The sequence below is a fragment of the Ahaetulla prasina genome, chromosome 1 (genome assembly GCF_028640845.1).
Source record: "Ahaetulla prasina isolate Xishuangbanna chromosome 1, ASM2864084v1, whole genome shotgun sequence".
Lineage (NCBI taxonomy): Eukaryota > Metazoa > Chordata > Lepidosauria > Squamata > Colubridae > Ahaetulla > Ahaetulla prasina.
This window is the reverse complement of record NC_080539.1, coordinates 79841095-79866478: the sequence shown is the minus strand read 5'-3', so window position 1 is coordinate 79866478 and position 25384 is coordinate 79841095. Positions and strand designations below refer to the sequence as shown.

General features: G+C 38.6%; 1 protein-coding gene across 1 annotated transcript in view; it reads right to left on the bottom strand.

Annotated features, from left to right (window-relative positions):
• PLD5 (phospholipase D family member 5) overlaps window positions 1–23185 on the bottom strand; it is a 51635-nt gene extending 28450 nt beyond the window's left edge. Inside the window, exons 1-2 of the mRNA XM_058165684.1 lie at window positions 22985–23185; window positions 12573–12709 (exon numbers count right to left, since the gene is read on the bottom strand). Of these exons, the coding sequence (XP_058021667.1) occupies window positions 12573–12709; window positions 22985–22987 (140 nt within the window). The 5' untranslated portion in view covers window positions 22988–23185. The remainder of the gene's footprint in view (window positions 1–12572; window positions 12710–22984) is intronic.
• Window positions 23186–25384: the final 2199 nt, after the last annotated feature.

Here is a 25384-nt window from a genome sequence, read left to right as displayed (position 1 = left end):
ACGCTTTCTACTAAAAGCAGGTGTTACGTGGAGTGTTAATATTTTAATTCACAAATATTTTATGTGATCTTTCATTTAATCTTTATCCTCAAGAAAATTAAATTCAGTGTTTCTATAGAAGCAAAGAAACTTGGCCATTGATTTATTTATAGCTTAATAATTCTTTGAATTGAATAATTCTTATCTTTAATTGTGAAAATTACCAGGCATCCAATGAAAAGGTGCTGCTTTTTATTTATTATTTCATTACTTTTCATCTGATAGTTCATCCATAATTTACATGGGTTGGTGTTAAATACAAGAATGTGACATGAACTCCCAGTTAACAGTATATTAATATTAAAACATTTTAAAATTGATTTTATTTTTTAAAGCCAAATAACTTAGATTTCAAAAATGTTGAAGTTTTATTTATCTGGTTGAAAATAAAATCTAAAATATATTGAAGTATAATTTCTAAAGAGATTCTGCCACTCAATCCATATAGCATTGAGTTAGACCAATTGTTTGAGCTCTAGCTTCCAAGGTTGACCATCTCCCAGAATAAGATTTAAAAAGCAATGACATAACAATAGAAACAAAAAGCACAGGGTCAAGTTTTGTATAATATTTTCACTAAGAGACAAAAAATATTTTTGCATCACAAGAAATTTTGTTGTAATGAATTTGTTTCTGGTTAAGTGGTAATGGATTAAGAATGCAAATTTCTTTGGGGGGACTAAATATTGATGATTAAAAATCAAAACACTGACCTGTCTGTACTACACATTGCAAGGAAGATAAATATGAGCAATAAAAAAGACAATCAGGTCAAGAGCATCTATGCTGCAGAACATACTAAAATGATATATTAACTTATACCGAAACTGACAAAGTATCATCGACAGGTTTTGGTCCTTGATAAGGAAAATACAGAGTGAGCACGAATTATAAATAAATGGTGAGCATTACAACAAGTAGATGAATGTCTATACTTTGTTGGAATGTTTATTAAAATATTATTAATGAAAAATTTAAGATGTACAAATATTGGTAAAGGGATATGGGTAATATGTGGTCTGTTATGATGGATGAGTGTTTATGAGAAAGAGTGAAAATGGTTCTGTATGACAATATGCTTCTCCCAGTACATTATATGGGAGTGAGAGCTGAATATATCAGGAAAAACATAAAAACAAATTGAATGTAGAACAAAAAATGTATTTGTTGTAAATGTATTCTAAGCATGTAAATGTATTTAAATGTACTTAAAAAGTGTTAACAAAAAAGTGAGGGATAGCAACAGCAAGCGAGCGAGAGAAAGAAAAAACTATGAATGGTTACTAAATGCGTGAAATGACAAATACAATAGAAATACGTTGAGGTGCTTTGGTCATATTAAGAGAATGAATGAGAATCCTGTCCAAAATCAGTTGAGAGGATGGGGAAAACTGAAAATGTGAGAAGTTGATGAAGTTAATGAAGAAAATATGATCTATGGAGTAGTTGCAGCATAGGTATGCTGCAAGCAATGACGGCTTTCAAGGACAGAGAAATATAATGAGATACAGTATATAGTGAATGTGTTGGTGTAAATTAGATTATGCTGCTTCTTTTTCTTATCTCAGATCTTTAATTTCTTTGGCTCAGTATTTTTTTTACCCTTTTCTGCACTCTCTCTACATTGTTTACCCCAAATGGAATACGTGATAGATATTTATCCAGTATCACCTTGATCTAGAAGCCTGTGTAGAGAGAGGAACAAGCTTATAGGGTAGGAAAAAGCCAGGAATAAAGAAGAAAATACATTTTTAGTATCTAGTTTTGTATACCCATCAATTCTAAAGTAACAAAAGAAGAAAAATATGCCCAAATTTCAATCTCTCTGCCCTTCAAGTGTAATACCGTAATTCTCCCACAGCATTAATCTACAGTAGGAAAGAGAAATGAATTCCATATCTACTGAGCCTACTTGATTCTTTTTTGCTGTGCTTTTTCAAATCTATTTAAGAATATTAAGGTTTAGAAGGATTATGGGCAAATAGCAGTCTATGATCAAAGAACCTTCCTATTAAGGGATTGCCTTACCTAATATGGTTTGGTGAGGACATCAAGACAGGATCTGCTAAAGGTCCTTCCTTGACAAGAGAAGCTGGACCAGAAGGCCAGTCACATTCCCCAAGAGGTGTATTTGGACTTCTTAATTCTAACTCTAAGGAATTTTTCCTTTTATAAGCAGAATTTTGATGCCTATGTGTATTAGGGAGCCATTATAAATTTTAAATAATACTATGCATTTTAAATGAGTTTCAACTGAAATAATTTTTTTGATGACAATAAAACAATACTGTGAGGATTAGGTGTTCAGCAGAGCAATGGCACAAGGAAAAAAAATGTCCCTGTGTCTAGTTGTTTTGGCATGCAATGCCCTAAAGCAGTGCCCTGAGGGGAGGAGTTGAACTTGTACCGATGGCGGCATTTGATACTTGATTAGGACCTGTGCAAATGGCAACTCTGTAGGCTTTATGGTCCTGAAGACTATCACTGCAATTTATGAAAGCCATTTGCAAGACATTGTTCAAAATATTGGTCATTAGCTACTCATGCAGGGGGTAATGGCAGAGTTTTGCGTGGCTTACTGTACCTCCTGGCTTGGGAGAATGAGGTGGAGTTTACTGCTGTTGCTTCTAAAACAAGGGAGGGGAGGGTTGCACTGAGAAGGGTCTTTGGGATAGTTCATTTGGTATCAGTGAACTGCTGAGTGTGAGAGTAAAAAGTGGGTGAGTAGGTAGAGATATATGTGGATGAATAGATGGATATGTCTGTATGTATTCAGAAGTTATTTGACATTACTGAGAATATATGTACACTAATTAAGAAAACATTTTAAACATTCTGAATCCTTATCAAATATAAGAACAAGACAAGGAACACGAACACATTTTATCATGTATTACTGAAATAGAAATATGTGAACCTGAATGAAAAGTCTATTGTCAATGTACAGAAAAACATCTTTTTGCATAATAAAAAGGTGATGAGTCATGAGTGAATGCTAATGTATATCATTTAAAGAAAACAAATCTTTATAAGCCATATGGTTATTTGTTGCTTCCTAATGCCCAGAATGTCATAGGTATCTATGGTTACTCATCTCCTTTGTTACCTAACATGTGAAGGTGCATCAGTCCAACAAACAGTAAAATGAACAGCTCAAATACAGGTAAAATTCCAACATACAGCAAGACAGAGGACTACAACGTAAAACAAGAGAAGATAAAAGGGGAAAACTACAATTTATAAAATGTGTTTGGGAATACCTATAAAAGAATGCTTCTGTATTACAGTGAATATTTCTGTAACACAATTGCCAAATTTCATATTATTTTTAATCAAGGCTTTCCCCCTTCTGTGTATATACATGGAATCCATTGATGTGCAAGAATTATTTGGACTGCTAGTTTTCTCTTCTGAAATCCAGCTAAAATTCATATACTTTTAACAGGGCAGTTGTGTGTTTGCCTGACATAAAAATGGTTGGGATAATTGTATATTTGCCTGTATATGTGTATGTAGATATGTGCATGTATAAAAATAAATAAATAAATATAATATGATATTCTTCAGATATGAAAAAATGTGGTCTATGCATAGCTCTCAATATAATGCTCGCTTGCAGAATACTAGCACAAAATGCATGCTTTTTTGTGAAGCTCTTGGTGCCCTCTGAGTTTGGTTGTTTGCTTGCAGAGATTATCAATAAGGTAGAATAAGATGGCGCCGCCCTGCTGATCGGGGGAGCAGCGACGGGCCTTTTCGGGCTCTGTCCGGATCTGGGGGGGGCCTTAGTGACATCTTGGGCCCCCGCCCTGATGGAGGAAGATCTAGCCACCCGAAAGAGGGGTGGCTGGGCGCTGTGCGACTCCGAGGGGCGTTGGGAGGAGCCCCGGAGTCACGGCGCCTTGTGGGTAATCCTGGCGGCCTGCCGAGCCGCCACCAGCCTTTTCGGCGTTTTGGCGGCGGCGGCGGCGGTGGGGGGGGCGTTGGTATCGCGGACCCCCTGGACCCCTGCCTGGAGGACTCGGGCAATTCGAGGATGGGTTTTGGAGCTGGGCGTCTTCGGGGGCGATGGGAGGAGCCCCGGAGGGGCTGCACCCCAATGAAGATCTGGAGGGCCGCCCGGGCTCCATCGGCCTCTTCGAACTCTCAGCGGCGGCGGCCTGGTTCTCTTCGTCGGGCGTTGGCGCCGGTGGAACCCCGGGACTGCTGGCGGGACTTGGCGACTGGTGCCCCCTCCCGGATGGTGGGGATTTCAGTGGCCTGCTTGCGGTGGCGATGGGGCTTTCCCGGCGGCGATGGCCGGGCGGAGGCGGTAGGCGGCGGTGGCCTGCCCCGGTGCTTTGAGGCGGCGGATGGCCCGGTAGGCCCAAGGTGGTTTGTGGCCTTGCCCTAGTGGTGTGGATATCTGGTGGTGCCTGAGGAAGGCCAACGGGCCCAACGGATACCCCTCCATTATTTAACATCTTTAAATAACATCTTTATCATCGTTCCTCCCCCCCTTCTTCCATAGTCCACCCCTGGTTGCTTGTATGGGGTGGTGAATTGACTGAGTCAGCGGTTTGGTCATCTACCGCACATGGATTACCTCTAACTGTTTCCCATCAGGACAGACTGGTCATGGTCACTTTACCATCTGCTTTGTCATCTCTATCATCTTGACCAGCCCAGGATGGGCCTTTTGCTGGACCTTCTCAGTGATGCGAACATTTACTGCGGCTGACCTACTTGCCCTGCGAGATGCCCCTCTCGCGGGTTTGGCCCTCCAGATTATCGAGGGCCCACCTTGAGGACGGGCTTTGGAGTCCCGAGAGGTGGCATCACGAAAATAGGGGGCTTGGGGGTTTTTTAATTAGTTGTTTTAATAGATTGTTTAAGGGGAGTTTTAAGGGGGATTTTAAGGGTTGGGAGGGGGGGAGGGATTTGACGGGTAGAGGAGAGAACCCATCGGGGAGGGATCCAGCCCCTGTGCTTGTTTGCGACATTGTTACATCTGGTCTGAAGGCAGGGGGGGAGGGTTCTGTTCCAGGACTAGAGGGCTGTCCAATCTGTACGGTAAGTGGAGAGGCAGATATGGCGGAGGGGGCGATCGAGTGTTGGGAGCACGTGCTCGATGTTTGACGGCGATCACGTGCTCCGGCCCCTCAGTCCCTACCCGTTCCTCAGGCGCCATGATCCTCAGAGCCTGGATCTTGATTGATGTTATGTAATGCCGGTCCGTGGCTAATAAAGCCCCTGATTTGCGATCTTATTCAGGGGAGTCCGCGGACCTTATGGGCATTACGGAGACCTGGTTTGGTCCGGAGGGGTTTCCCTCGTTGAGCTGTGCCCTCAGGTTTCCGAGCATTTCATCAGCCGAGGCCCAAGGTAGGGGTGGGGGTGGCGGTTGTCATTAAGGAAGATCTAGAACCGAGGAGGCCACTGTTCCTCAGATTGCGGTTGTGAATCCCTCTATGTGAGGTGGGGCCATAGGAATCAGTTGGGCTTGTTGATCGCGTACCTGGCTCCTTGCTGCGTGACCACAGCCCTGCCCGAGCTGTTGGAGGTACTTGCCTCTGTGGCGGTTGAGACCCCAGACTTATAGTCATGGGGATTTCAACTGCCATCGGCTGGCTTGCTATCGACTGCAGCTCGGGAGTTCCAGGCTTCCATGACGGCCTTGGACCTGATTCGGGTAAATGATGGCCCCACGCACATGGGGGGAGGCACACTGGACCTGATTTATATCTCTGGTCAGTGGTTAAATGATCTGGAATTAGATGATTTAGTAACAGAACCGATGTCATGGTCCGATCATTTTCTCCTTCGACTAGACTTCCGAACCGCCATCCACCATCGCAGGGAGACGGAACCTATACGGTGGTTCCATCCCAGGCGCCTGATGGACCCTGAGAGGTTCCGGACGGAGCTTGGGCCATTCCCTGAGGATCTGGCCCACGGCACGACTGAGGAACTAGTTGCGGCCTGGGAGCGGGCCGCGGCTGGGGCCTTGGACTGTGTCGTGCCTTTGCGACCTCTGACCCGGCGCAGATCTCATTTGGCCCCTTGGTTCTCCGAGGGGCTGAGGGAGATAAAACGCCGGAGAAGACGCCTAGAGAGCACCTGGAGGTCCAGCCGTTCCGAAGCTGATCGGACACTAGTTAGGTCCTATTCTAGGACCTACCTAGTGGCAATGAGGGAGGCGAGGCACTCATATGCCTCCACCCTCATTGCGTCGGCAGATAACCGCCCGGCCGCCCTGTTTCGGGTGACCCGCTCCCTCCTTCATCAGGAGGTGCGGGATGACCCGTTGCAGGGACGTGCTGAGGAGTTTAGTGGTTATCTATACGATAAAATCGCTCAGCTCCGGGATGGTCTGGACCGAAATTGGGATGATCCAAGCGAGGGAGAGGAGACACGTCTTGTTGAGTCCATTTGGGATGAGTTTGACCCTGTGGCTCCCAAGGACGTGGACAGGTTGTTGGGGAGACTTCACGCCACTACATGTTTACTGGACCCGTGTCCTTCCTGGCTGGTACTGGCCACTCAGGAGGTGACACGAGGCTGGCTCCAGGAGATTATCAACGCTTCTTTGTTGGAAGGGGTTTTCCCTGCCGCCTTGAAAGAGGCGGTGGTGAGACCCCTCCTCAAGAAGCCCTCCCTGGACCCAGCTATTTTGGGTAATTATCGTCCAGTCTCCAACCTTCGCTTTGTTGCGAAGGTTGTAGAGTGTGCTGTGGTGCGACAGCTACCCCAATACCTGGATGAAGCCGTCTATCTAGACCCGTTCCAGTCCGGCTTCCGACCCGGGTACAGCACGGAGACAGCTTTGGTCGCATTGGTGGATGATCTCTGGAGGGCCAGGGACAGGGGCTATTCCTCTGCCCTGGTCCTATTAGATCTCTCAGCGGCTTTTGATACCATCGACCATGGTATCCTGCTGCGCCGGTTGGGGGGATTGGGAGTGGGAGGCACCGTGTATTGGTGGTTCTCCTCCTATCTCTCTGACCGGTCGCAGACGGTGTTGACAGGGGTCGATTCTCTCGCCCCTTCTGTTCAACATCTATATGAAGCCGTTGGGTGAGATCATCAGTGGCTTTGGGGTGAGATACCAGCTGTACGCTGATGACACCCAGCTGTACTTCTCCACCCCAGGCCACCCCAATGAAGCTGTTGAAGTGCTGTCCCGGTGTGTGGAAGCCGTACGGGTCTGGATGGGGAGAAACAGGCTCAAGCTTAATCCCTCCAAGACGGAGTGGCTGTGGATGCCGGCACCCCGATTCAGTCAGCTGCAGCCGCGGCTGACTGTTGGAGGCGAGTTATTGGCCCCAAAGGATAGGGTGCGCAACTTAGGTGTCCTCCTGGATGAACGGCTGTCGTTTGAAGATCATTTGACGGCCGTCTCCAGGGGGGCCTTCCACCAGGTTCGCCTGGTTCGGCAGTTGCGCCCCTTCCTTGATCGGGATGCCTTGTGCACAGTCACTCATGCGCTCGTTACCTCTCGCTTGGATTATTGTAATGCTCTCTACATGGGGCTCCCCTTGAAGTGCACTCGGAGGCTTCAGTTAGTTCAGAATGCAGCTGCGCGGGTGATAGAAGGAGCTCCGCGTAGCTCCCATATAACACCGCTCCTGCGCAGACTGCACTGGCTACCTGTGGCCTTTCGAGTGCACTTTAAGATGTTGGTTACTACCTTTAAAGCGCTCCATGGCTTAGGGCCTGGGTACTTGCGGGACCGCCTGCTGTTACCACATGCCTCCCACCGACCCGTACGCTCTCACAGAGAGGGACTTCTCAGGGTGCCGTCCGCCAAGCAATGTCGGCTGGCGGCCCCCAGGGGAAGGGCCTTCTCTGTGGGGGCTCCCACCCTCTGGAACGAACTTCCCCCGGGTTTACGCCAAATACCTGACCTTCGGACATTCCGTCGCGAACTGAAGACACATCTTTTTATTCGCGCGGGGCTGGCTTAAATTGATTTTAACAAATTTTTAAATTCTTAGAAATTAATTTTAAATGGGGTTTTTTAGCTTATTATATATTTTACTTCTCAGGCCAATTTTAAAATAAGTTTTTTAACTGCATTTTAAATTTGTATATTGTACCGTCTGTTTTATTCTTGCCTGTACACCGCCCTGAGTCCTTCGGGAGAAGGGCGGTATAGAAATCAAATAAATAAATAAATAAATAAAAATAGATGATTATGTTACCTAGGCAGATAATGAAACATCTGCAACCTTCGCTATTGGTTTGGAACTGTGAGTGCGCGTGTGAGAGCACTTGCTTTGCTCACTCATGGTGCTTCTGCGCATGCACAGAACCTTCTGCACATGCACAGAGCGTTCGTGATGACGTCCGAGTGGGCGGGCGCAGCATCCCGCCGCTGCCACTACTGGTTTGCCTGAACCGGGGTGAGCCGGTAGAATACCACCACTGATCTGCAAGTAAATAACCTAACTCACGAGGGCACCAAAGATTCCACAGTACAACTTTGATCTACTGATATTCTCTTTTATTGCATGGTTTATTGTTTTAAACAAAAGGTGGGTGCTTCATTAAAAATGCCCCTTTTCATAGAAAAGGAAGGAGAAAAAATATGCAAATACCAAATTTATATGTAGTGCAAGAAGATAATTTGAATTAACCAATAAAAGAACACATAAACATGCATTTATAATTTAAAAAGAAAAAGATAGGAAGAAAATTTTAAAAAAACTAAAAAACTAAAAAATATTCTTGCCCACATTTCAAAGTATAGGCACTAGATTTTATGTTACTTTATTATCTATTAATTTAAACACATGAAATCTAATTTCAGCTCACATGAATATTAGTGCACATTGCTTTTTATGGTTGTTGTGAATGATAATGTTTATCTTACTTATCTATATATTTATTTCTCTATAAAAATGCTAAACTACCCGTCATTCAGTAAAAAATTCAGAACAGAATACATACTATAAAAATACAATATCAGTTATCTTATAAAATATTACAAGGTAAGAAGCATAAAATAACCAAAACATCTCAACAAATGATGTAATAAAAGTTACAAAAATGAGGATGCAAACTTTGACATAATACATAATGCAGAACACCTGCTAGCCCTTATTTACAAAGTTTATAAAAAATCTGAACAAGTAAAAGGCTCTATGATTAAATGGATACAGAATTTAAATCAGTAACAGATATACTATATATAACGATGGAAATTTCAATGGAAGAATGTTAAATTCACTTCAAATTTTACTCTTAGAGAAAAGTGGAGGTTTAATCATTAGTTTATTAAATACCAGTCTTGTCTACTAATTGTTTACCAAAATTGACAATGTATTCTCTAAAAATTGCTGAAAATGTAATGAGCAGTTGGATCATTTTATCATATCTGATATCAATACTACTGGAAAAGATCCTCCCTAGAAATAAAATAAATCTTAAAAGCCAAATTTCCTTTTTAACCTGCAATTTTTTTTATTAAATGTTACTAACCATACATTTCTTTAATGTATACTGAGTTACCTTTGTATATGCTAACTGCCCAAAATCTTATACCCTTTTTATTAGAAAAGCTGTTTGATCCCCTCAGAGGAATGATTAGCCTAGTTGTGAGAGTATGTTTCAATGTCCAGGATAACTATGTACTTCAAAAGTAAATCTGACACAGAGTTCAGCTCAAGCTGAAAACATTCTCGGCAGTGGTAGGATTCAAAATTTGTTACTACCGGTTCTGTGGGTGAGGATTGGTGGGCGTGGCTTGGTGGGCGTGGCAGGGGAAGGATACTGTAAAATCTCCATCCCCTCCCCACTCCAAGGGAAGGTTACTGCAAAATCCTCATTTCTTCCCAATCAGCTGGAACTCAAAAGGCAGAAAATAGATGGGGGCGGGGCCAGCCAGAGATGGTGTTTATCGGTTCCCCAAACTACTCAGAATTTCCACTGGTCAGAACCAGTCAGTGAATTGGTCAGAACCTGCTGAATACCACCTCTGATTCTCGGACTATAATTTGAAACATAGATTTGTACTGCAACCAAAATTGAATTACTCTATGTAGAGAGGCTACATTTAACTTCATGGAATATTCAAATTAGAGTTGATTTTCAGTATGGGTTTAATTAATTATAGCTGATAACTTCAGACAGTGATTTATACTGTACTGATTGAAGTTCTTGATATTTATTCTCAACTCAAGCTTGTAATTCATCTTCTTTTAAAGAGATGTAATGCATTTTAATTATTTATAAGTAATTAATTATAACTCAGACTTTTTAGATCTATGACATTTTAGTTTCTTTATATTTAACTCTTATTTCTTATTTATACTTTCTCTAAAACGGGTTCCCAAACCCTGGTCCATGGACCGACACCAGGCTGCAGGATATCAGAAACTGGGCCATGTAAACAAGCAAAGCCCCATCCGTGGGATGCAGGCAGCACACAAGACCATACTTCCTCCAGTCCGCAGAAAAACCTCTCTCTACGGAACTGGTCCCTGGTGCCCAAAAGGTTGGAGAATACTGCTCTTCTCAAACACACACACACACACTCTTACATATAAATGAGATGACTTTTTCCGGTTATGCCATTTTCCTCTTTTCTTTTTAGTTATTTTGTTATAGTGTTCTATGACTCTTTTGCATCTGTATTGCTTAGATAAATAAGTTTTTAAAAAATCTGGTTTGCATTGATTTACAAAATGTACCGGCCACCCATTTTAAATATATAATTTCGGGTGGCTAACACACCAGTACAGTACAACATTTTTGTATCAATTCAATTTCTTCAGTTCATTTGGAAAGATCTTTTCTATTTCACAACAAAGAAGCGATCTCGATTACCCTAATACAAAAGCATCATTTCAGTGATAGATGTTCAAAATCTTCTCAGTCATATTGTAGCAACACCAACAATAGTGAACAATGTTTGCCTTCATAGGGGCTTTCCAGTCCTTATATCTATTTTCAACTACCAACTTATTTCTAGAATGACAGGCTCAACTTCTGCAACTTCTGATCTTATTTGAATTTGTTTTTGTATATGCATCTTGTCCAGGACTCTCCCAATGGATTCTTCCCTATAGGGTTGGGAGAACATTGCAACTGTTGTCAAACCCAGAGTGTCTGGAACAAAATGGAAAGGGCCTAAACTTATAAATGTACTATAACTTCTAGCAAAGAATTTCTGTCAAAACCTTCAAATTAATTCTCATTAATCATTCATTTGGATGTTAATGAACAATGCTACACTGGCCATTATCTCAATAGACAAGGTGAATCATTCTTGTATTCTACGTTCCTCACCGTCAATTTGGGCAATTGCATATTTCCAGAAGCATTAATCTCATGGCTTTTAGTGTGCAAGCACTGGCAACAATATTTTCTTATCATTTAGGTCAAGCCTGACAGGGAGTCCCCAGTAGTGATTGCACTGCAATGTCACCCAGTCTCTATTCCAACACTGTGTGCTCCACACATTTGTTTATACTTGAGGACAACATAAAACATAACAAATATTCCAATTTGTTCTCTTCCACAAAGATACTGAAAGCAAGCATTAAAAATGCCTGTTTTATGTAAGTTTTGTTCGTATTGACTATTCTATGTTGCACACAGTCACTTCTCATGAGATGGCTAGCTACTGTATATAAATTTTAGTAATTAATAAATAGATAAATAAAACAAGACACAGAGAGACTAATCATAGAGCCAAGGTCAAAAGTTTATAAATAAATTACATTCAGCTGCTAATTGCAGAGATCCTGTCCAGCAGTGTAGAACCAAAAAAACCTAGTACTGTATCAAGGAAGGGTTATGGTAAATACACGGTTTGGAGTAGGCAAGATACAGTGTCCTGTATTTTATTTTAATGAACAGCATGTTCCACCTCCTGTAAGTACACATTATTTTTACATTTGTGTAAAGCACAAGGATCAAGAAGAAAAGGTTTTTTTATAGTTTTTCAAGCGGTCAACTGTACATTCCCATTCTAATTCAAAGCTTACTTTGGCACCTTTCTCATTCCAAAGTAGACTCGATTTGCATGGGTTCAAGAAAATAAGGGAGCAGTGGCGATATCAACAACAGCATGCACGATGGGCTGAAGGAGTTCCATTTTTCCTCTATAAGCTTTACTAGAAACATTCTAAACTACATACTGAAAAGACCCAGAAAAATACATTTGAAATCATGGTTAACTATAGAATCACGCCTGCAGGTAAATCACATTTTAAATATGAGCCGTATATTATATTCACCTTTCTTATTCATTTGGATGTTTGTGTTAATATGAGAAAGAAAAATGTGTAATATGACCATGCAATCTGTTCAATTTAAACCCACATTTAAAAATGTTCTCTATTGAGCTTCGGGTTCAAATGTTGTCAAATTAGAGATTATTTCAAAAATCTGACATTCACATTGCTCTTACAAATGAATTGTAATTCACCTTGTTTTTATACCTCTAAAGACAATTTTAAACTTTCTCTCTATAGATACTGTATATATCTTTTGCATCACAGCAGCCATTTATCCCCAAAAAAGAAGCTTTGTTTGTTACCTCTTACCGACAGTTATTTTGACAGTTTTTTTCTGTGAGTCCATATTCATCTTCTCCCACAATATCCACAGCTGAAAATATTAGCGCAACCAGAATCGCAAAGCAGCAAACCAGTGCAAAAATCACGATGCATTTTTGCTGGGACTGAAAAACATTAAGGAGAAGAAATTGATATCAGAATAGTCAAGTTCTTTCCAGTTATTGCAAACACTATATAGTTTAGTCTAAAAATAGTTTGCTTCGATCTAAAATTGCTCAAATTTGTATCACACACATCAAAAAGGGCAAAGCATTGTCTTTTTCATTTTGACTATTTTACCACAGCCATGTTAATGGTTCTTTTTTTTTTTTTTTTTACTATACATCATGTATGCCACGATATGGACAAAATACTTTAACCTTTTGTCAATTATCCTAACTTTAAAGAAAAATACTCAATAGTGTGAAGAACTGACACAAACACAAACCCCCTACACTTTCAGGTTATTTTGAAAAAAACATAATAAATAATAGCCATAGGATGCATAAAGAATGGCTCTCATTCCATACTAAAATTCAAAGCATATCTGCCTTGGAGGGATGGGCTATTATTGCCTTACAGCTTATCATTATTGAGAACTCCACCCACTCATGAATAGAATAGAATAGAATAGAATTTTTATTGGCCAAGTGTAATTGGACACACAAGGAATTTGTCTTGGTGCATATGCTCTCAGTGTACATAAAAGAGAACTTTGGTAAGAAATTGAGGGCTGCCCACCTGAAGGAATTTAAACTTTTTTGAGAGAGAGAGAGGGAGGGAGAGGGAGAGAGGGAGGGAGAGAAAGAGAGAGAGAGAGAGAAGCACTGATGTGTACAGTATCTGTTGCCATGCAACAGCTTCCATTTTTCTTTTACTCACCGTTTACATTTCTAAGAATCATAATTATATGTCCTAAAACCTACTGGTGAAAGATCTTATATTCTAATTCATATCAAAACTAATAAATAATAGCATAGCTGCTGCATAGTAAACTATGCAATTTCTTCAAAAAAAAGTCCAAATCATTTTATTATATAAGCACAAAATTACACAAAATGGCGATGAAAAGCATTTTATTTTTTTCCAACAGGAAATTAACATCTCAATCCGTCCGAATCAAATTTTAGGCAAACATATGTACCCAAAACATGCATGTTAGAATTCACATCAAGAAGTTGGTCAGTCTGTCCGTTAAATAATAAATAAATGGCCAATTAATCCAGACCAGTATCTCTTGCACTCACTGGGACAGATCTGAGTAAAAGAGTATTAGGATCCATAGACTCAGTCTTAATTCCTTCTATCAGAATGATCCATTCAAAGAAATCCTGGGGAAGCAATCTCAGCCATTTCTCACATCATAGCAGAGTCCAAGGAATTCCAGAAATGACTAACAATCAAATAAACTTGATAATGATGAATATTGTCATCACCACATTGTATGCCATCTAATCTAAAGAGCCGAGTGGCGCAGTGGTTAGAGTGCAGTACTGCAGGCTACTTCAGCTGACTACTAGCTGCAGTTTGTTTGACAGTTCAAATCTCACTGGCTCAAGGTTGACTCAGCCTTCCATTCATCCAAGGTGGGTAAAACGAGGACCCAGGTTGTTGGGGGCAATTTGCTGACTCTGTAAACCGCTTACAGAGGGCTGTAAAAGCACTGTGAAGCGGTATATAAGCTAAGTGCTATTGCTATTGCTAATCAGCCAGCAGGATGGAGAATGATGCCATCATTTGGCCACCCTTTGACTAAATGGCCAATGTCAAGAAAATAGGTTAAACTCAGCACTAGCCTCAGCAACCGAAGAGATCCATTCAGTCTTGTAACTTGGAAAGCAACCTACCTTAGATGCTGGGAGAATTACAGTGATAGCCACAGGCCACAAAAGAAAAAAAAATCTCTATGCTCAAAGGGACGAGTCCAGATTATTTTGGGCAGCAGTGCCCAAACCCCACAATCTCCAACAATGATGCAGCTTGATTTCCAGAAAGCAAACAAACTGAAAGCCTCTCCTGGGAACCTCTCATGGGAACCTGGAATCTCTCATGGAAACCCACTGCAGCAACGAAAAACTGTCACAAGAATCTCCCAGAGTTTGGAACCAATACCCTAAAAAAATACCAGATAACAAAACATAACTTGCAAAACAAACCAGCCAAAATAATAATAAAAAACCCTTCGTAATTTAATATAACCTAAATAAAAACAGTCCCTTTCACTAAAACCAGCTAACCTCCATGATGCCATCTTAAAAATTAAACAGTGTAGTAGACACAATAATCTTATGTACTCTTCCTGAAATCCGATAAAAGGAAAGAATTAGATAATATAGAAGCTGGTTTGAAAATAGGTTCTAGCCCCACCTTTGATATAAAGCCAGCTGGGTGACCTTAGGCCAGTTATTCTCTCTCAGCTTTGGGAAGAAGGAAATGACAAATCATTTCGCAAAAAGCATTGCCTAGAAACCTGCAGAATATTGTCTAGTCCAGGCAGTCACCAGAAGTCAATACTGACTTGAAGATGCATATATAAGTATATTGACGAATCTCTAGACAACTATTCCAGTGGGTTCATGTTAGTGCAAATAATACTGGAGACAAAACAAAAACCATTAAATCTCCATGCTGAAATATATTCTTTTGGATTTAGATTTAAAATTTTATAATCAGCTTAGATGGCTTCCTTCCTTTTGTTCAACCATGAATCAATTACTTGTTCTTCCAGCTCTTAATGATAATTTCTATTTTAAATATAAATTCTTCATCCCACATAAGTCACCAATTCTAGTTTCTCTAAGATATATATTTGAAATGATTAGACCCCTTAGTCATATTTATGCAGATATATTGAAAATATACAATACTAATGCAACCTTCCCCCATCTGCTATGCTCTTGCGGTATTAGGACTGCCAGCTGGAAACAGAGAAATTGCAATCCTAACACATCAGGAAAGATCTAGCTTGGAAGAGGTTGGCCTGATGTATTTATTTTGATAGCATGACAGAAGTCATAATAAATTATACTGCAAACGAACTTGGATTGTTTTTCAAATGCACACCACACATTTCCTCCTCTATAGCTAAGCGTTATCTGTAGAGAAAACTGCCATCTGGGTACTGAAATATATGTTAATTTCTTTCTTTCAACCTCAGTTCTCTAAAGCTATCTAGCTCTTATTCAAAGCAGAAATGGCAAGACTGAATACTGCTTTTGGGAATCAAGTCACTGAATTGAAATGAACTGGAATGCGCTACTTCATATCAGAAGAGCAGATGATCTTCTACTGCGAACAAAAAAACACAGCAAAATAGAGTAATAATCATGGTTAACAAAAGGATGTCAAAATTAATACTCAAATATTAACCCCCCAAAATGACAGAATGGTGTCAATTCAAGTCCAAAGCAACTTGGTGACGCAAGACAATGTTCCAACCATAGATATGAAGCAAACAGAAGAGGAACAATTCTATGCTAATTCGCAGCACTATGTCAGCACAACACCAGAAAGAAAAAAGACAACGTGCTAATTGTGGCAGACTGGAATGCTTAATCGGAAAGGAAAATATCAACTGAAATAAAGCAGGCGACAAACAAATGGTTTTGCCAATTAAATTCAATATTTATAACAAATGCCTTCTTTGAACAACCTAAAACAACTACTGTAATGAAAAATGCTGGTTAGGAAAAATAAAAATTGTAATTAAAATTTCTGGAAGAAATATCAACAACCTTAAAAAGCTGTTTATACCACTATGATGGCTGGAAGTGAAGAAAATTGACGGAATTTCTTTTTGAAGATGAAAAGAACAGTGCAAAAGCCAGTCTGCTGCTCAATGGTTTTTAAAAAAACCCACTAAAAATAAAATTATGCCAACAATGGATATAAGCAGAGAAGAAGCATCAGCTTCTTCTCTGCTTATATCCATTGTTGGCATAATTTTATTTTTTTAGGCTCAAAAATTCACAGGGATGGTGATGGTATAGCCATGAAATGAAAAGACATCTGCTACTTGTGAGAAAGATGACAGATCTAGACAAAATATTCAAGTGCAGAGACATCACACTGACAATAACTGCATAAATTAAAACTATATTTTGCCCAATTGGAACATATGGCTGTGAAAACTGTACCATCAGAAAGGCCAAATGAAGATAAACTAATGCCTTTGATTTATGGTGCTAGAGAAAAATGGTTGAGAATATCTTGGACCATAGGAACCAAAAGATTACAATACTAAAACAACACAAAACTGGCCTGCCTTCAAGAAGCACTAATAAGGGTACTGATGGTTAAACATTTTAGAATCATAATGCAAAGGCAAAAGACTCAAGAGAAAACTCCAATGCTTGGAGGGTGGGGGTGGAATCAAAGGAAGTTGATTGAAGACAAGGTTTTTAGATACTATCACTGATGACACAAACATGAATTACAAGAAGGAAAGAGTTATTTATTTATTTATTTATTTTGTCACAATGATATATATAAGTATAAGCATGAAATAACTATACGAGTTGGATACGATCAAGGGGAACATTAGGACAGGAACGGTAGGCACGTTGGTGCTCTTATGCATGCCCCTTACAGATCTCTTAGGAATGGGGTGAGGTCAATAGTAGATAGTCTTTGGTTAAAGCTTTGGGGATTTTGGGAAGAGACCACAGAGTCAGGCAGTGCATTCCGGGCATTAACAACTCTGTTACTGAAGTCATATTTTCTGCAGTCAACATTGGAGCAGTTCACATTAAGCTTAAATCTATTGTATGCTCGTGTATTGTTGCGATTGAAGCTGAAGTAGTCTTCAACAGGAAGGACATTGTAACAGATGATTCTATGAGTTAAGCTCAGGTCATGCCGAAAACAGCGGAGCCCTAAATTTTCTAAGCCCAGGATTTCAAGTCTGGTGGCATAAGGTATTTTGTTGTATTCAGAGGAGTGGAGAACTCTTCTTGTAAAATATTTCTGGACACGCTCAATTGTATTAATGTCCGAAATGAGGTGTGGGTTCCAGACAGGCGAGCTGTATTCAAGAATTGGTCTTGCAAATGTTTTGTATGCTCTGATTAGTAGTGTAATATTTCTGGAGAAGAAGCTACGCAAGATTAAGTTTATAACTCTTAAAAGCCTTTTTTGCAATGTAGTTGCAGTGGGCTTTGGCACTTAAATCATTTGATATGAAAACTCCAAGGTCTTTAATGGGGTGAGGGTCATCTACGAGGTAATGTCCATCAAGCTTGTATTTAGTGTTCTGATTCTTTTTTCCATTGTCCATTATTGGCAGACAATCCTTGTGAAATGATATCCATCAGGTTGCAAAGGCTGAAAAGCCACTGAATGACTGAGTAACAACATCATATGAGAGTTTGAGATTTACCTCTGTGTTCCCTAACTTCACTGTTCCATAATAATTATAGCTGAGTGTGCCTGATTTAATATCAGTAACTGCCTGCCATTTAATATTATGTAGTTATAGTGAGTTATTTGACTCTTACCTGTTGAACAGCTGTAACAAATGTATAGTGCTACTGAATGTACTACTGAACATTCATATAAAGTCATTAAAAGCTTGGGTAAGGAACCTGAATCTAAAGTATATTGATAGTAAATTTGAGTAAGAGATTGTGTGGGGTCTTCAGTGCTCTCTAAGCTTGGTTGTTTTCTTCAGATGCTACATTACCAAACTAGATAACATGAACAGTGCTAGAAGGAGTGGGGTAGCCTACTCCCTATATATACTAGTTGTTTATTCTATCAGTGTTGGTGGGAGTATCCCTGATTAATCCTATTGTTTACTGTTAGCTTGTTTTTGTGAGTTGGTAGTTCTTTAACTCGGGTATAGTTTATTACTTGACTGTTGATCTTGATGCTACACTCAGCTCATCTGGGTGTTGATTGCTGGTGAGAAGGTGATTTGGTCTCCCCCCCCTTTTCCCTTTTTGATTGTTTCTTTTAATGGCATGTAGATGTTATTTATGTCTGTTGATGGCTGATTTGTCTGAGTACCAGGCTTTCAAGAATTCTCTAGCATCTTTGGACTTGGCTTGGTCAAGGATGTTCATAGTTTCCTATTTGAAACTATGTTTGTCTTTCCATATGTTGTGAAACTAAGGAGTTTGCATCATGTCTTTTGACTGCTAGTGTTCATAGATGCACTCTGTTAGTCTTCTGCCTGTTTGTCCTGCACAGTGTCTGTTATAATCCTTACACCATAAGTTGTAGATAACTCTTATTTTTTCTTCTGGGGCTACTGGGTCTTTTGGTTTTCTTAGAATGTTTTGGAGGGCTTTAGTTGGTTTGTATGGTACAGTGATGCTGTGTGGCTTTAATAAGCTGTTGGTGTTTTCCAAGATGTTTTTGATGTATAGCAGTGTTATCCTTTTCACAGCTGGTGCTTTCATACTTCTTTTTATGCCTTTTCTGAAATAATCATCTGTAACTTATGAAACTTCCTAAATTGGGCTGAATGCTCAACTTTCAGAAGGCTATTATGAATTACATGCCTTTTTCATTTTTGTTTATTTTCTTTTATACACCAATTCTTCTTTCTGAACTTAAAGGAATTTACAAAATTTCTGTGGTTATTTTTTATTGCTTTTCTACTCTTTTTTTGGTTTTTTTAACTTTGTAAACTGCCCAGAGTCCTAGCAGAGAGATGTGAAACCATATAAATTTAATCAATAAAATATAGAACATAGAATCAAAGGGCTGGAAGGGACCTCAGAAGTTTTCTAGTCCAATCGCTTGCTCAAGGCAGGAGAACTTATAGTAGTATCCTGGTCAAATGGTTCTCCAGCAATGGAGAACTTACAACTCCAGGAGCAAGCTATTCCACTGATTATTGTTTTCACATTGTTTCAGAAAATTTACTTACTTCTAGGTTCTTGAGATCCAACCTAGTTTGAGTTTGAGCAATATTGGCTTGATGGATATACTACAGCAAGGGTCCCCAACCCCCAGACCATGGTCCACATGAGTGGTGGGCGGGCACATGTGCATGCGCAGCTTGACTTCCATGAGCAGCAGGCTGGCGTGCACAGTGGGCCAGTTTGCACACACACCAGCCTACCATTTGTGCAGCCTGGTTCCCCCTCTTGCCAGGCTGCCAAACTGTATAGTTTGGGAACCACTGTAGTACAGTGGTAATAGTAATAAATGTTTCAAAACATTTGGTGCCGCGATAGCTCAGGCTGTTAGAAGCCTGTTATTAGAACACAGCAGCCTGCAATTACTGCAGGTTCAAGCCCGGCCCGAGGTTGACTCAGCCTTCCATCCTTTATAAAGTAGGTAAAATGAGGACCCGGATTGTTGGGGGGGCAATAATTTGACTTTGTAAAATATACAAATAGAATGAGACTATTGCCTTATACACTGTAAGCCGCCCTGAGTCTTCAGAGAAGGGCGGGATATAAATGTAAATAAAAAAATAAAAAAAAAAGTTTTAAAAGAATGTTATGTGCATAAGTGTAAGAAAAGACTTCAACACCATGTGAATTATGATGCTTTTATATATTTCTAAAACATAATATAACTGATTAGTTTTTTTGTTTGGCATATTCGTGTTCAATAAAAACAAAGCAAAGATAAATAGGTATTTAATTGAAATATTATGTCACATAAAAATTGCAATTTGCCTTTCTCTATGTTCTTTCAGGCATATTTTTAATATAAAACTATACTGAGAGCCTCTGCTTTATGTAATTAAAGTTATTGCCTATAATTTAACATAGGTTATAAAATATTCTATATAATTTAACATTAAACCTTTCCCTGCTTTAGATCATGTTCTTTTTGGCCCTAATCACGAATATTGTTTCTGTTTCCCCCTCCCAAGAATGAGATTAAAAGTATTCCCTATCAGGCTTTGAGTTGGTTACCATAGTAACTCCTTGGGTTTTTTTGTTTTGTTTTTTCTTTTCTTTTTCTTTACAGAATTCAGACTTCTACAGTACAAGTTTTATTCCTGCAAGAGGACTGGGAAAACAATAAATAATAAATCTGAAATTGCAGGAAGACTAAAACAACAACATTAAGGAAGAGTGATATTAAGGGATATGTTTGTTTTTAAATCTAGTGTATTGAATTGAAAGTTCATTACACCTAATACTTACATAAGAGAATGGTATCAAATGGTGCAAATTCCATACATATGGGGCTGCTTTTGAATATTGCAACTACATGAGTAGAATAGTACATCTGATCCCCAAAGGTGCCCCCATTGGACTTACAGAAGAGTGTGAAGACCTAGCTCTGCCTGTTAAAAGATGGGAGTCTAAGAATACTATGCAATCCCGGAGAGAACTGAGCCCTCTGTCCTGTTAACCGTTTAGCCATGTTAACTTTTTAACTGTTTTTTTTTTAACTTGTAAGTTTTAATCTTATTTCCTAACTTCATTCTGTGCTTTCTAATCACAGTTTTATATGATGGTTGTTTATAAATCACTTAGATGAGGTGGACCCTGTAGAAATTTGATAAATAAAATACAATAAATACAATAGAAAGGAAATTAATTCCGTTTTGCAGAGGGCAATAGAGAAAATTTAATACACTAGCTGTTTACTATAAAACTACATCTTATTGGATGTCATGTTGAAGAAACAGTAATGCCCATTTGTATTATCTACACATTATCTACACAGATGTTTCTCATATATATATTCTGCTGTCTTGAATAATAATACCCCATTTTATAAATGCTACCTCTATTTTTGTTACTCGGTAGTACAAATTATTCCCAAACATGTTGCTCTCTGCATTTGTGTATTAAGATTGGACCATTTCTGGACTTCTTTGTCACAAGCTTTAATATTTCAAAACACTGTATAAAAGTCATTAAATATATAAATAATATATGAAAGTTTGAATTAATTTGGGATTTTTTTATTAAAAAAAAATATGACAACAAAACATGATCACATTAACTTGGCTTATATTTGGAAGAGATACTAAGGTATACTTGACTTAATAGTATGGTACTCCATTATATGTGTTATTTATATTTTGCCACATTCTATCCAATGAAAGCACTTAAACGCTGCCTATGTCTACATATCCCATCATTTAATACAACAAAGAATGATAATTCACATTTCCCCGCTAATATTCAATAATTTTAATGAATATGTACTGGATATGTTACCAGACATGACAGAATATAGTCACTAAATAAAATAATCACAGACGCACTTGTATAAAATGGACTGTGCAAACAGGAAAAATGAAATCATTCAAATGAAATGAAATAGGAAAAATGAAATCATATGGATTTCATGTGGATAAAGAATAAGTCATGTTGATTTCGAATAAACAATCTGAAGAGCTTAGTTTCTGCCTGAATAACAGGATGGAATATAAACAAATACAAACAAGCTGTTTTCATATCAGAAGCTACAAGCAGGATGTTACAGACCTGACTTTTGAACCAAATCATACCATGCTGTATATCAGCTGATTTATTTAGGCATCTTAATTCCAGAATTATCAAACCACACCTGAAGCCAAACAGTCCAAGGCACAGAAATATATGCTTAAATTTACTGTCCAATTTATTTTTTAAAAAAAATCTGGCAAGTTGCACAATATATCTATTTAGCTAAAAAAAAGATGCCTTAGCTGCTTTTTTATTTCAATTGTGAATAGTAAAATATCATTTTCATATGTGAAATCAAATACGTGCTGCTCACTGTAGCATGTTCCATTTTCCCTAATAGTCTCATGATTTTGATAAACTATTATAATGGTTATAAGGTTTTCAGACAAAAGGCTGTTTGCATAATTTTAAAAATAGGATCAATACTTTTCCAGTTGGGAAAAGCAATGCAACCTGCTCACCAGTCTCTAATCAAAAGAATCAAAAGATGGACAAACATTACCTCCCTAATGAGAGACTTAATGCTGATTTCTGGTTTTGCTGATTTCTAAATGTAGTAAAGTAAAACTGTCCATCTTATTTATTGATTTAGTATACTTTGCTTTATTTCAATTATTAAAGATGTTATAAATGGCAGGCAAATATAACAAACTCATTCAAAGTGATCCAAAAGCAGCAAACAACAAATGCAATCAAACCTTTTGAAGTAAATGTAAATCAGTATTATCTTTGAATACTTGTTTTATTTACAAGCCAATGGCATAAGACTATATTTACCAAAAAACCCCAGATATTTTCCTCAAGCAATCCCCTCAAGGCTTCTGCTAAAATGTATATGATCAGGACCAGAGATGTTTGTTACCAACTTGCTCTGCCTTGCCAACTAAACATTGATAGTGTTACTGATTTTCAGTTGCACCATGCTTTAATTAATTACTCTCTGTTGTTCTCACCAGCAGATTCTACTGCATAGCATTTTGCATTTCAAATAACAACAATTTATGGGGGGAAATATTAAAAGCATCTTACCATTCTGATTCTGTAAATTGCAGCAGTATCAAATGAGCTGTGGCCGCAGTACTATTCACAGGAGCCAGAGATATAAGAAGTACAGAGATGTGTGGAAAATGTATCCATGCAGCTTACATTTCAGTCATTCAATTGCTAGCCATATTCCTTTAAAATTCATCAGCCAATCAGGATATAAAAAGTAGAGCTTGCAACAGAAATCTTTGTTTACACAGCATAGTTAGGAATGGTTGTTTTTAAAAAATGCCTGTGTATCTCCTTCCTGTATAAAAATACAGTGTTGAAGCTTCATCTAAACACTGACTATGCAGTCTACGTGATTACACAAATGTTTGCAACCTATCCAAATCCTGACTTGTAAATAACCTATGACCTCATACATGGGCTGCTCCCATGATTTCTCTAACTAAGCCAGAAAATGGAATAGTTTGCCATAGGCAAAATATGCAGTTATATAATAATAGGAGATAATGATTTTTTTACCCTATGCTTCTTTTTAAAATTACATTTAAACATGAGGACAAATAGCAATTAGGTGACTCTGACACTTAAGAAAATAATAAATGATTAGAATACTCATAATTCAGTATAATTCCTTTCACTTCGAAATATAAAATTAACTAGTTAATTTCCAAAAGGTTTTATGACATTTAGTCATAAATGAGGACCCAGATTGTTGGAAGGCAATAAGTTGACTTTGTATATAATATACAAATGGATGAAGACTATTGCTTAACATAGTGTAAGCCGCCTTGAGTCTTCGGAGAAGGGTGGGATATAAATGCAAATAAAATAAAATAAAATAAAATAAAATAAAATAGCCTGTTCAAATAAAAAAGACAGAATGCAAAACAATACCTTGTAGGAGAGTCTGTCTTTGAAGAGAGAGAGAGAGAGAGAGAGAGAGAGAGAGAGAGAGAGAGCGCATCTAAGGAAAGGAGTCTATGTAAAAGAGCTACTCCATATACTTTTTGCATCTCAGAAACAACAAACCTTCTCCCCCCCAAAAAAACCCCACATTTCCCCAAAACCAAGGTTTTAAAACATATAAGAGACGCACTGAACTATTAATTCACTCTAAATTGGTCACTTCTCTTATTCTCTAGAATTCCTCTCTTCCAAATGCTGTTATTTTCTACTTAGTTCTAAATAAGAAATAATTAGCTTCATATTCATCATTCCAAGAAAGTCTTCATAGCAATGTGTCTACCAAAACTGTTCTGGTTGCCCTCAGTATCCCAACATAAATTCAAAAGACAATAAAAACAACCACAATGGCTTGTCATCATGTTTCCCCATTTCATAATAGAAAATACCTGCAACAATGATATATCATTTCTTTTCTGCTCTTTCTATATTTACCCATTCACAACCATTCTATCTCTTAACAAAATGAAGTTCACATCCCATTTTCCTCCGCATCTCCCAGGCTCCAAATGGCTATCATTTTTCTTCAGGTCTGGTAGCATGTTTTTGAAGCTTGTCTCTTTCTACATTTAGAGGTTACTCTCTGCCTCCCCCAATTCAGCTGCTAGATCAACATGCAAACATGGTTCCATAATTGATAGTGGTTTTTACACTTGGAACTTCCTTTGATAGCTTCTAGGATTCTGAAGAAGTAGCACTCACCTTCTCTGGAAGCTCAAGCAAAGGACCCCTTAAAAGCAAAACCATGAAGACATGCAATTTTTTAAACAACAGACTAGAACTACATGGCTTTGCTATTTTACTAATAACAACCAAACATTTGTTAAGCACAGTGTGTTAAATTTGTTCAAAACCAAAAACAATAAACCATGTGGTCAGACAAATGTGCATGCACCAAGATCCCAGAAGGGCTACCACAACTATTGTTTGCTTCCGCATTGGACTAGAAAGCTTTTTAATTTTTTGTCCTTATCATTCAGCACAAAAGCATGGACACACTTCAAATGTTTACAATTCTTCTTAGGAGTAGCAGAAGAAAAAAATCTTAAAGGAACTATTTCCCTTTTAAAAGGTTTAACTATTTCAAATTTTAATATTTCCCCCTTGCTTTCTATGCTAAAAGAAGCATCTTTGATGAAACAAATATTCATCACATGGTATGTGCTGAAAATTGCATTCGGATGCTTCAGTGGCTCCAGTAAACAAGGATGTACTCTGATGAATTCTTTCCAGTGGCTCCAGAATAACATTACCTGAAGCTATAATATTGGAATAAGAGAAAAGTTAAATATATGATTTTGTTCAAAGGGCCAAAGTGCTGCTCTTGCAGAACAAAGTGACAAAATAACAGCACTTGGTAGTACCACTTATTTAGATCCATTTCAGACTGATTTTTGGTCTTATTCCAGGACATACAGTATAGAACTTATTATCTGCAGTATGAGAAGAAGAAGCATTAACTTGCTGGTCTTG